Source organism: Ostrinia nubilalis, chromosome 7 (genome assembly GCF_963855985.1).
Source record: "Ostrinia nubilalis chromosome 7, ilOstNubi1.1, whole genome shotgun sequence".
Taxonomy (NCBI): Eukaryota; Metazoa; Arthropoda; class Insecta; order Lepidoptera; family Crambidae; genus Ostrinia; species Ostrinia nubilalis.
The window spans coordinates 17,232,345-17,245,299 of NC_087094.1; the positions used below are offsets into that span (position 1 = coordinate 17,232,345).

General features: G+C 33.3%; 3 protein-coding genes across 3 annotated transcripts; 2 read left to right on the forward strand and 1 right to left on the reverse strand.

The window, feature by feature from the left end:
* The first annotated feature begins 814 nt into the window (after positions 1 to 814).
* LOC135073426 (uncharacterized) lies at positions 815 to 1,636 on the forward strand. The gene is made up of 2 exons (XM_063967610.1): positions 815 to 1,014; positions 1,090 to 1,636. Exons 1-2 carry the CDS (start codon positions 951 to 953, stop codon positions 1,422 to 1,424), a joined length of 399 nt encoding a protein of 132 aa, XP_063823680.1. The 5' UTR covers positions 815 to 950; the 3' UTR covers positions 1,425 to 1,636.
* Positions 1,637 to 3,543: 1,907 nt separating this feature from the next.
* On the reverse strand, positions 3,544 to 6,163 carry LOC135073425 (protein ARV1). The gene is made up of 7 exons (XM_063967609.1): positions 5,990 to 6,163; positions 5,748 to 5,867; positions 5,347 to 5,468; positions 5,060 to 5,196; positions 4,866 to 4,937; positions 4,568 to 4,732; positions 3,544 to 3,720 (listed from the first exon to the last, which is right to left on the reverse strand). Exons 1-7 carry the CDS (start codon positions 6,089 to 6,091, stop codon positions 3,608 to 3,610), a joined length of 831 nt encoding a protein of 276 aa, XP_063823679.1. The 5' UTR covers positions 6,092 to 6,163; the 3' UTR covers positions 3,544 to 3,607.
* An 871-nt stretch (positions 6,164 to 7,034) lies between these two features.
* Positions 7,035 to 10,415, forward strand: LOC135073672 (THAP domain-containing protein 5-like). The gene is made up of 5 exons (XM_063967821.1): positions 7,035 to 7,775; positions 8,010 to 8,254; positions 8,472 to 8,525; positions 8,940 to 9,650; positions 9,769 to 10,415. Exons 1-4 carry the CDS (start codon positions 7,675 to 7,677, stop codon positions 9,107 to 9,109), a joined length of 570 nt encoding a protein of 189 aa, XP_063823891.1. The 5' UTR covers positions 7,035 to 7,674; the 3' UTR covers positions 9,110 to 9,650; positions 9,769 to 10,415.
* Positions 10,416 to 12,955: the final 2,540 nt, after the last annotated feature.

The following is a 12,955-nucleotide window of genomic DNA, read 5'->3' on the forward strand; positions in this document are numbered from 1 at the left end:
CTCTTTTTTGGTCGAATCCACCCTAAGCTAGTACCTACTACTATCTATACTTTTATTATAAATTCGAAAGTAACTCTGTCTGTCTGTCTGTCTTGCTTTCACGCCTAAACCACTGAACCGATTTTGATGAAATTTGGCATGGAGATAGTTTGAGTCCCGGGAAAGGACATATGATAGTTTTTATCCTGGTTTTTGGAACAGAGACGCGCTCAATAAAGCTTTTCTGTGACAGACAAAATTCCACGCGGGCGAAGCCGCGGGCGGAAAGCTAGTAATGTATTTATAAACTGAATATTATTATACATTTTAGGTGTACATACTATATTTTTTATGAAATCGATTCGAATCCACTGCGCGCTAGTACTTATTATTATTCTGTGGCGCTACGCTGTTGCCGGTATTGGCAGTATTGGTAACATACCTACCTATTCTATTTTATTGACCATAACAATACAGATTCATCTTTAATTATCCTTTACCTTAACCACCCTTTGATTCCTTGTCATTTAAGTTCAAAGATAAATAGTCACGAATTTCTTTATAGACCTAAATATTTACTTAGCGCCATCTACTGTCACATATAAGAATTAGTTTGTCTGAGGCGGCAACAGGCTAAGTTTTATTATCAGGTTAAATTCATTTGAAGTCACAAGTAGGTATTTAGTTATTGTTCTGCATATCTGAAAACCAGTTATTCAATAATTTCAATTCCATCTTTTATTTTATTGCAGCTGCATAACAATCTTCAACTGCAGTTACAAAACGCGATAAGTTTGACAGTTTTGACAAACGTTTGACGTTTAGTTTTGTCGTCGTGCATGACATGTCAGTTGTTTTGCTTGCTCCAGTCGTAACAAGAAAGAAATTATTGTTCGCTGAAAAAGTGTTTCTTTCTAGAGTCCCGTTAAGATTTGTGATGTAAATACTTGAAGAAGCCACATCTTACCAACATGGGTCTCAGAACAGTGGACTTCGCCGCAATATTGTTAAATCTCGCCTACTGCGCTCACTCCGGTAAGTAGCCGACAATTATTTAATTGAATCAATCTATCCGGGATGTTACTTCGAGAACTTTATTCTTTTCAACAGAGCACATCCTGCCTTGCAACGTGAGTTCTCCGGAGCCGTGTCCTGGTGAAAATGAGGTCTGCGTGCAGCAGACTGGACAATGCGTTTGCAAGGCGGGCTTCGTGTTTGTTGACGACAACTGCGCGCCCGAGGGCACGGACACATCGAGCCACACGGCCACTATTGTCATCGTATCGCTGTTCACGCTCGCTCTCCTGGTATGTGGCATAGTCTTGGTGTTCAGGAAGTATGACTTACTCAATCATATTAGACAAAGAATCAACTTGCGTAGAAACAACGACGTTATGTACGAGGATGTCATGATTGGCCAAGACGACCCACCCCTTAGCCCTTGAATGAAGATACATCATCTATTTGCTTCTATAGAAATGTCCTCAGTATTTCTCGAACTACATAGAAAATAAATTATTACACATCTCCGGCTTCTGTCAGCATCATCATCAGTAGTCTTTGTTAACTCCAACCATATTTTAGTCTATGACATTATTAATTGATCAAACAAAACTGTGTACCTACTGCACAAAATAATTAGAAGTACCTAAATGTTATGAAATTTTCATATTTGTGTAAAAACTATTTTATTACTGTAGTGTTAAGATTCAATTTTATTGTACCATGGAACAGATAAGATTATGATCTGTATTGTAGTACCGAACACAAAAATTGTCGCAATATCAATGTATGACCAGGTAATATTTCCATCAGTTTAATGTATTATAATAAAAATAATATGGTAGTTAGCATAATCTCTATAATTTTGTATGTATTTCAAAAATAGTTTAAACCCACAGTAGTTTCCTTTCAGCTTAGACCAATACAAATTAAGAAATCTTCACAATAGTAAAATCTGGTATGTAGGTATGTGCCTATAAGGAAAATCATTTTGGGTATCAGATTTCCTCAATCAAACAAGTTATAGACTTCTTTGTTACTTGTCTATAAAAATTATCATCACAGGGTTTTGTTCAGTTGTTATATTTATTTATGAAATGAGCTATATTATGTAACTTTTAAATGTAGTTATGTATGTGGTTTCTCAAGTATAGTCAACATCAGAAATTTTATAATCATTTTAATGCTATAAAATAGTTTCAAAATGGTGTCATTTTATCTGATTTTATGCTTATTCTGAAATTGCAAGTCATAATTTGCTTCAATGCTCAAGTTAGCCAAAGACTGATGTTGGTTTTTTTTATATTTTTGCATATTTCTGTAAATTGGCAGTGCTTATTATCACACATTTTATATTGCTCTCTTGGTTGGGAAAGCAACATTGTCCAATTATTGAATTAGTATAAAATCAAAATTACCTTTTAGGGTTCATGATTTGCTTTGCTAGTTTTATGTCATACTAACTTATTTAGAGAAAATTCAATTTTAAAACATTTGCTATGAATTGAAGCCAAAGGCTACATGTCTTAGGACATACTAATAAATTTGCAAATTTTAAGATTCTTCTAATACACCTTATCTTGCCTATGTAATTACGTACCAAAAAGCTGCTTGTAATACCGAAAACACTAGCAAATTCCTTAGTTATTAGATCATTAGATATTACTTTGTTTAGTTACTTGTGAAAATAAGTATTGTAGGGTTAAGTTAAGCTACTTGCAGACAAGAAAGCTACGCATTTTTAGCTGCAAATCACTGATATGTATACCAAACTAACCTATCCTACCTGAGCCAATTTATCTTTTTCTTAAAATATCAAATACCTACCTAACTACATAGGTACAACCTACTTTATCACTGTTTTGTTTGTACTATCACAGAAGAATAATAAGTACTACGGTACTATGTAATAAAAAACCTGGATAAGAATTTATATTAATTGACAGTTTATTTCATTGAACTGTCTTGTTTTTTTGTGTGTCAAAGATTTATGTTTTGGGAATACTTTTGGTACACATATTTAATCTGTAAAATTGTTAAACATTCACATTGTTAGTATTGTAGCACACATTTAAAATTTAATGAAGTATTACTTATAATGTAGGCTACTATTTATTATTCCAAGAAAATATGTGCCTACATAATTCGTCTGTACAAATATGTAGATAATGAAGGCGTTGGATTCTGGATAAGGGGAACAAAGGACTTGTATTATAATAAATGTTTGTGTTACTTTTATGATGATAACATATTTATTAAATATCACTGGTAAACAACAATGGTTCCCCAACGCTGGAAATATCACTGCATAATAACTTCTCTTCTTTCATATTTATGTTTAATAATAAATTGTTGAAGACACTATTAAGAGTACCTAATAAATATTGGCTATAGGGAATGATGTTATAAGCAAGTGGAAGAATAGAGATAATGATAAGATCGTAAAAAGTAAGCATAAGTCACAAAAAGGGGCCTATCAATGTATGTATATTCTGATAAAAAGGTACAGCTAATAATGCTCTTGACGTATTACTGTGGTCTGTCGTGTAATAAAATGCTGTAAACGGATAAGGTAAATATATTTTCTAAATAAATACTCTGTGATACATATTCATTGTTTCATTGTTCAAGAAATCAACTCGCGCAGATACGGCGTTACGTTGAAACTGGTTACATACTTGACCACGTTGCTTACGGCGAGAATCAAGAACGTCGTCAGCACTGGAGACTCGTATAATACTGAAATTAAAAGAAATTGTGTTATTTTAATGGTTTTGTATCATGACTTAGTTAAAGGCAGTTGTTTTGTTACTTTTGTGATATAAATAAAACTTTCCTGAAGATACTACATTAACTTCTTCCCAGCATGTATTTTTAAGTAGGTAACATTCTAATAAATAATTAAAAAACAAAAATATTACAGATTATCTATCTAGGTTAGAGCCTAGATAGATAATCTGTATTTTTGTTTTTGTATTTGTATGTGTGTTACCAGTGATAACTTATGGCTCGGAAACGTGGCCTCTCACTATAGGCCTTATACAGAAGCTCAAAGTTGCACAGCGTGCTATGGAGAGGGCTATGCTTGGTGTTTCTTTGCGAGATCGAATCAGAAATGAGGAGATCCGTAAACGAACCAAAGTCGCTGACATAGCCCGACGTATTAGCAAGCTGAAGTGGCAATGGGCAGGGCACATAGTACGCAGAACTGACGGCCGATGGGGCAGAAAGGTTCTGGAATGGAGGCCGCGTACCGGAAAACGCAGCGTGGGACGTCCACCTACAAGGTGGACCGACGACATCGTAAAGGTAGCAGGGAAGCGCTGGACGCAGGCCGCTACCAATCGATCAACATGGAAAGCATTGGGGGAGGCCTATGTTCAGCAGTGGACGTCCTGTGGCTGAAATGATGATGATGATGATGATGATGATTTCGAGGGTAAAATAATAAAAATAACATCCATTCATTCATTCAGTATGTGTCTGTTTGAAATACTACCTACCCACATCTTTGTAGATTACAAAACTGGATACCCATTAAACTCATTTTTGTTTTTCAATAGGAAATTTATGAAACCCAACCCACCTGTGAAAACATTTGTGAACATTACGATGCTGTATCCAAGCACAAGAGCATATTGTATTAACTTGGTCTCCAGTGAAGCAGCATTTCCCCATACAAGCATTGGAAGTGTAAACAGAATGCTCACATTGGCCAATGAAAACCCTTTCAAGATTCTTGTAAATGTAACTGGAACAAAATATAATAAATTGATTAATATGCGACCTCTTGAAAAGTAAGGTAAGGAGTTTTACTCAATTTATAATGTATTTTTTATCAAACTATGTATAATGTATGTATCTATGAGATTAACTTCACTTACCTGTATTCAGTGAAAAACATGTGTCTTGTATTTTCATCAAACTGTTAACAAATAGTATGAACATTACAATTCCTGTAACAAAATAGAAAAAGCAAATTAATGTTAGGTAAATTATTAAGAGAATAATGTAAGCCCAACAGTTCGGAGGATCGCAGGCAGGTTTGTAAGTATAAATTAATTGATAACTAACTAACCAGAAAAAGTGGCTATGAATCGTACATAGAAATCCTTTTCCCAAATAAATAAGTCAATATCATCTGTTTTCTCCTCCAGGTCCCACGCCCAGCATTTGTTCTTGAAACTCAGTGGAACCATTTCCTCCGGAATGTTTCTGGAATGTAAGTTACAGTAATTAGATTAGTTAAATCGTAGATAATCAGGCATAAATACATTAAAGGGAATAGTGGTAACTTAAAACTTAATTATCTAGTACATAATACTTGGTTGATTTTTAAATTGTATTGTGACAATCAATACTTACAAGTAGGTAGAGTTTTTGTGTAGACCACAGATAGAGTTGATGACAATGCTGAACAAACTGTCGTTCCTCCATTCTCCATAAGTTTCAAGAAGCGTCAAGATGATTAAAAGCTTCCAATAAGACTGTAATTTGACAGGATAATTTTATTAAAACTATTCATAACATTACTTGTGAATTTGGTATGAATTTATAGGTTAGTTAGTTTTGCAGGGCAATTGAATACCGGACTTAGCCTCATGATTGGGCTATTGTGCGGTGAATAGGTATAATTAATACCAAATTCACAAGAAGATTCACTGTTCAGTAATATTGTATGATTTGTTGTAGATTTGAATAGGTAAGATTGTGTAGATACTTACTAGAATTAGCTAATAAGATATTAGTAGATTATGGAAGCTTACCTTAAACTCAGTATTGTACAAGACATGCCTTTGAGCCTCTCGGGACATTAGCACAATGTCAATCATTACTATGACCGGGTCATATTCTATGTATTTATCCACAATTCCCTTGCATATCTCCTAAAGAACAAAAGTTAAGATACAAATGTGGATGAGTTTATGTACAAAATATATTAGAAATGTTTAAATCTATCTTAAATTTGTAAAAAAAATCATTATAAATCGCCGGAAAAGTTACGTACACATTTGGTTAATTTCAGCACAGAAGGGCCGTAACTTTTGAACAACGCTGCGGCCGGTGCTCCGCAATTAACACATCTGTATTGTTTATCTTCGGTTTCCATCTTATTTCATTTAGAAAACGATACTTTTCAACAATTTTGCAGTTCTTCAGCCAGCTGATGCTGTTGGTTGGTTTGTTTTTATCTACTAACTGTCAATGTCAATTGTTATAGTGACGTATTTACTCTGTTATCGATATTAGATTATTCTTTCGTCGCGGCGTAGTGTTACGACTTTACGATACGATTAAGACGACGTTGAAAAAGATAAGTGTTGAACGGCAAATAATTATTTTTTGGGATTTTGGGATTCATCCAGTGAAAATTGTATGTCAATTCACCACCACTCATTTACACATTGTAGCATCACTTGAGTGTTGAGGTTGACGATTGAAAATAAATTATAATACAAGAAATACAATTCAGCGAAACAAAAGCTTAAATAACTTTCTTAAATAATTATTAAGTAAACCCGTTTTTCTAACAACGATTCGGTAACAACAAGTCTAATTTTATATCGATAAATCTGCGTCGTAGTGTATGCTTACCACTAGTCGTTGCCTGACAAGTGCGTTCTGTTCACAACTAAACTGAATATTAAAAACAATTTAATTATAGATTGATCTAGTTATTAAAACATAATTATTTTACAGTAAGGTTAATAAATATTTTCAATAATTTTATGGATTAGATTAAGATTCACAATACGATTTTTAGTTTCCCGCGAAACTGAACGAGAAGTCTTGCTTTGTTTCGTAAGATGGCGGTGCAATAGTATTTTCCTCAATCGGGACTTCTTGGTGGAAAATTGTAGCGTATATTTAGCCGTTAAGTTTTATTTTCTGAAAGTGTTTAGCCGAAATTTTTTTAATATTTAAGTTTAGGATAATTGACAAAACAAATCTGAAGACTTGGCTGTATGGCGTAATGCCTTTGCATTTTCCTGCAATAGGAAAGAATCAAACAAAAAAAATTCTTCATCCGAATCAGTGAGCATCTTACCAGTGGGTAGACACTTCTCATTCAAAAACTAGTCTCTATATGTAGCAATTGATATACAACCTTATCCCTTAAGCAATAAAGTGCATTTTGGATTGATTTCACTACAGCAGGGGAACCCGCGGATCAATACCACCATACTAAAAATAATTGTTAGTGTCCTTATGTTGGTAGTATTGTTAGTTTGACAAATGAAAAAAAATGTCTGTCAATTGAGTTTGAGTTTTTAACCGGCGAATTGATTCGTGTGAAGTTATTTTCTCAGATTTGGTGCAATATTACTGTAAATAAACTTTTCTGTCGTTTACGTTGAGTTGATTAAGTTCCTCCGTATCGGGCGTGATAAAGTTTGCTGTTCAGTGTTATGTTTTTTGTGAGATAGAGACTCTTTTAAATAAGCTGTGTTTCAACTTCTACAGAAGTTTAAACTCTTATTTACTTTTCTGTTTAATGGGTATGTTATCTACTTACTTGAAATATTAGATCTATTACAAATCTATTATTCATTAAAAACAACCCTATGTGATGAAAATGTAAATGTACTTTCAAAACTGGTAAATGCATGAACCAGGGCATTGACACTGGTTGGAGAGAAATTATAGGCTTTGTTTAATTAATACCTATTTCATTTTAGGCTTCTACTGATAATGGAGAGTAGAAACAACAAGAAGTGCGTTATTTGTAATAAGAGGCGAAGTCGTGGTGGATCACCCTTACTTTTGAGTAGGTTTCCTCTGGATTCTGACCGGTAAGTTTCTAATAACACTCATTTATTACAAGATAATTTTACTGATTGTGTAAACTTAAAGGCTGGGATTAATATTTTTAATCATACAGTAAATAACCATAACCAATTTTTAATTTCAGTATTTTGTTTCGTACTCTGTAAATGAATTGCATAACAATACTAAAAGAAATTAGTTGATGAATAAATTTCAGTTTGTTATTCTTTTTCTTTTCTAATAGGTATTTCTTATTTCAGTTGTCGAATGTGGGTTAAAAATGCTGGCATAGAAGACTTAGCATATGTACCTATTGAAAAGTTACACCAACTGAAGTTTGTTTGTGGTGGGCACTTCACTCCTGAATCCTTCAATGCCAAAGGAACTCGGCTGAAGAACTCAGCTATTCCAACACTGGAATTGAGCAATCCCATCTTGCCAGATGAAGTTTTGACAGAGTTTCCTCTTCATGTAAAAGACTCCAATAAAGAAAACCTCAAGACAGGTATGATGATGACTTCAATTATTTTTTTTAAATTTAATTTACTATCAATTTTTCTGAATTATTTAGATGTCTTAATTAATTTTCTTTGGTTTCCAAAACAAACCAACCGAATGCAATTTAACAAGGTTCTTTCTTTGTAACCACAAACATGTGTTGTATGCTTATCAATAAATAATATATAATTTCAATTATTAATTATATCTATACTTTGTTACAGTTCTTTATGATCATTCATATTGCATTCCAAAGAAGTCAAATCCAGTTGAACGAGGTATGTTTATCTAAAATTATACTAATAATATAAAAAGGAAATATTTAATTGTTTGTTTGTATTTGATCGGCTCCGTAACTCGAAGCCAAGATAGCCTAAAGTGCGGGTTAGAACCCCACAGCTTGAATATTGTAGTAAACCCACTCGTAACACAATTTAGCTTAGAATGTGTGTTGAGTTAGAGGGACTTTAGTAATTTGTGTAATACAAATTCTTCAAAAAAAGTACCGGACCAATTTGAAAAATTTTAGGCAATCTACATTAATTAGCCAGGTCAGCTAGTTTAATAATATTTATAAGCTAGTAATTTTTAATGTGAGCAAGACATGTACTAGACTGATTGTACCCTAAAGTTGGGTAAGAAAAGAACATGACATTTTATTACCCAATTCACATTTCATTATCTGCTTTCAGTTCCCCTTACAACTACAACCAAACAACTAAATTCAACATGTTTGGGAGCTGTGGATATACCAGATTCTGGTATTTCTGCGAAAACAACTTTTGAACCTCTTCCTTCTACTTCCAGTGCACCAGAACATATGACCTATAAACCCATTACTCATGGTAAGTGTACAAACTAATTATTTACCTTCTAAAATATGCCTTCCCTCAAACTAAAGAATGCCACCCTGGATGCGTTCTGCAGTCTGCAGTCAGGTCAAAATGAACTTATATGTACAACATTCTAGGTTTCTGTACATTTTATATTAATGCTATTTGACCGTGCGGATACGAACAAAGAACGCAAAGCACACGTGACTGATTGCCTTATCACGACCACTTACAGATTGTCTTGACATACCCGCAGACCGCATCCAGAATGCAGAACATTAAAACCTCTAAATGCCTTTAATTTAATATTATGTCATTGTTATTGAAGGTGGGCCCACGCTTCATATTTTATGAGAAGAGCTATCATTATCCTGTCTTTGCATTTTTTTAAAACTTGATAATGATTGATTGATTTGGAAATAATATGTTTCATAAAACAACAAAATAAATTTTAAACTTATTTGCATATTTATAATATTTCAGATGATAAAAACATTTGCCATCAAGATGCACAGGCAGAAATATTAGTCCACAGTTATAAAAGACCTAAGAAAAACATTGAAATGAAAGGTAAGATAAAACATACCTAATTTAAAAAACTAAGTAAAATTGCTGATTAATTAACCAATATTCAATTCAATTTGCTTTAATGTTGTTTTTTTTACTAATGGAAATGTTTTTATTACAGACACTTCATCAACATTTACAATTAAAGAGAAGAGGCTTTGGCGACAGTTACAAAATGCAAAAAAAACAATAAGGAATATAGCGAAGTCAAGAGTGAATTTAGACAAGTTAGATTCGGAAGTGCTGACATCGTTAGTAAAGGATGTAGTGCAGAATAACAAAAAAAAGTCACAAGGAAAAAGGTGGACTTTAGCCAACAAAATATATGCTTTGGCTATATTTAAACGGTCCCCTAAAGCATACCGCTATATGCAAAAGCTGTTTACGCTACCAAGCACTAAAACGCTCCAAATGATTTTAAAAAATATACCAATGGAGCCTGGTATAAATAAAAATATAATTGATATGTTAGAGGCAAAAGCATCAAGTATGCCAAAGGAAAATAAATATTGCTCGTTAATATTTGACGAGATGGCGTTAAAGAAACGGATAATTTATAACGAAATTGCTGATAAAGTGGATGGCTACGTGGATTATGGTGAGGGCGAGAACATGGGACGAGAAAAGAAAATTGCAGACCATGCGTTAGTGTTTATGATACAGGGTGCTAAACATAAATACAAACAATATATTGCGCACTATTTTGTGGAAGGCACAATATCAACAGCAAAACTGGCAAAAATTATATCGGACATCATCAAAAAATTAAAAGAAATCGGATTTAAAAAATTAAAAGACAACAGTTTGTGATCAGGGATCTACAAATATAGGAGCTCTTAACATGTTAAAAAGAAACTGTGGACAAGGCATAGATAGCAACTTTTTCTCTGTAAATAATGACAAAATTTTTATAATCTATGACATCCCTCACTTGTTCAAATCATTACGAAACAATTTCTTTAAAAGTGGAAATATGTCTTTCGATGGAAAAATTGCACAATGGAGGCATTTGGTAGTTGCAGAAGAACACAACAGATTTTTTAAATTTTAAAAAACTGAATAGTACCATTGTAAATCCAACATTCAAAACTAAGATGAGGGTGAAGTATGCTGCGCATGCTCTGAGTAATACCGTGGCAGCTATTTTAAAAATGATGGCATGGAAAGAAGTTTCTGATTGCAATGATACAGCATTTGTGATTGAACAGTTAGATAAACTATTTGATTGTACAAATGGTCCATCATCTTTAAATGACGTAAAGAAAGGGATCCGGGAAAATGTTTCCACATCAAGTAATCACATTGAGTCTTGGACCTTTTATACTGATAAGTTAAAAACCATAAAATTTATAACAGCAGAAAACACGATACTAAAAAATGTTAAATGCGTAAAGGGATATCAAATATCTATCAAATCCTTAAACGATATTTGGGAAAAGTTAAAGAATGAAGGGTTTAAATATATGAACCTTAGACAGTTTAACCAAGACTCTCTGGAAAACTTATTTGGAATCATTAGGCAACACAGTGTAACCAATAGAAATCCCACTATCACGCACTTTACTGCAGCGCTTAAAACAAGCATGGTTACTGGGCTGAAAGTGCCTCATAGCAGAAGTGCTAATTGTGAAGCAGACAACAATAAACATATGCTGGAATATAAAGACATTTTAAAAACTAATTTAAAAACAACAGAAATAAAAATTAATGTTCAAGATTCCACAGACACTGAATTTTATCCTGTGTTGTCTATCCCGGACCCTGAAAACTTAGAACAGCCCATTGAAAATTTGTGTAGCCTTGAAAACCAACCAGTAGTATATGTAAGCGGGTATTTAGCTGCCAAACTATTACAGAACAGTTCTTGTTTAATTTGTGAAGAGTGTTTGAGCGTGAAAACTCCTGTTGACAATGATTTGTATGCATATATATCTCTTCGCGAATGGTGGCATGATAAAAAAAGTCTCGTTTATCCAACAATTCAATTATGTACCACCGTAAATGAAGCTAAACAATTTTATCATGACCATATTGCCGACCAGATATATATGGAAAATGTTGGAAAATTCATTTTCTTAATGTTGAGTACAAATTGTAATTTTAGTTGGTTTAAATGTCAACAACATAATAAAGAAATTTATGATAAGATGTTTAAAATATTAAGTTACCTTTTTCTAAGAAAAAGTTGTAAAATCATTAATGACAGCTTCATAAAAAGTGAAAACAATTTTGCTGACAAAAGTAAAAAAGCACAGCAACAAAGCATTGAAAAGTAATCTTGAGGCTGAGGTTCGATCAGCTGATAAGAAAATTAAAGATGTTTATAAATAAAAATCCTATTTTTTCTTAGAAAAAGTTGTGAAAATAAAAGTTTACAAAATTATCATTTCTGTACTTTGTTATAATTTTCAATAATTCCTCATGCCTACAACTGCTATGTCATGTTCAATACTTATTGTAATATACCTATTTTATTTCGAAATAAATAATTTACGTTACAAAACTTCGTTTTACTTACACATAGTATAAAATAAAAATAGTAATCATTAAAATATTGAAGGTTCCTATACTAGATATCGATATGCAATTACAACCCTAGCAAAGTATCGATAATCGATAAGTTATTACGAACGTCACTAATACTGTCAGAAAATAAGGCATTATGTTGGTAGCTCCGCCCGTAGTTTGTGCGGTTGGTAAAGATTTGCGGGTCGTTCTCTAAAATGCATATGTGTGCGTGAGCTCAAAAAATATCTATGGAGTGCCGTCTCTTACTCTTTTATGCTCTTTGCATCTTACCCGCGTATTTTTTTTATTTTGTTTTATCACACAACGCGAACGTAGTCTCTTCGAAATATTAATCGTAATAGAAGTTTCTACGTTGTAATTGATTGATATTCGCTGGTTGTTAGCTGCAAATGGCCAAGATCCTCGTCTCTCCTCGTGTACTAAGTAAGTCGCTTTGGAAATTGTGAAAAGTTTGTAAAATCACCGGCCACCGCACACTAAGAAATTATCCATCCATCGTCTTCTCGATGTAAAAATTGTTGAAAAGCGAGTAAGTTTTTACTCTAAGAATCGGTGTTATTGGTTTGCACGTTCATTTTTAATGAACAAAAGAAAAACAGGTTTTCCGTCGATTTTACCACTTACCACCAATAAAATTTGTTCTACAGGTCCTGAAATAGTGACAAATAGCAGTGAGGTCATGAACAATGTTGGTGTAAAAGGCGAAATTTATTTCCCGCTTGTAAAAGTTATCCGCGGCGGGTAGTTGAAACCTGTTGAAACGGACTATCCCAGTTGCA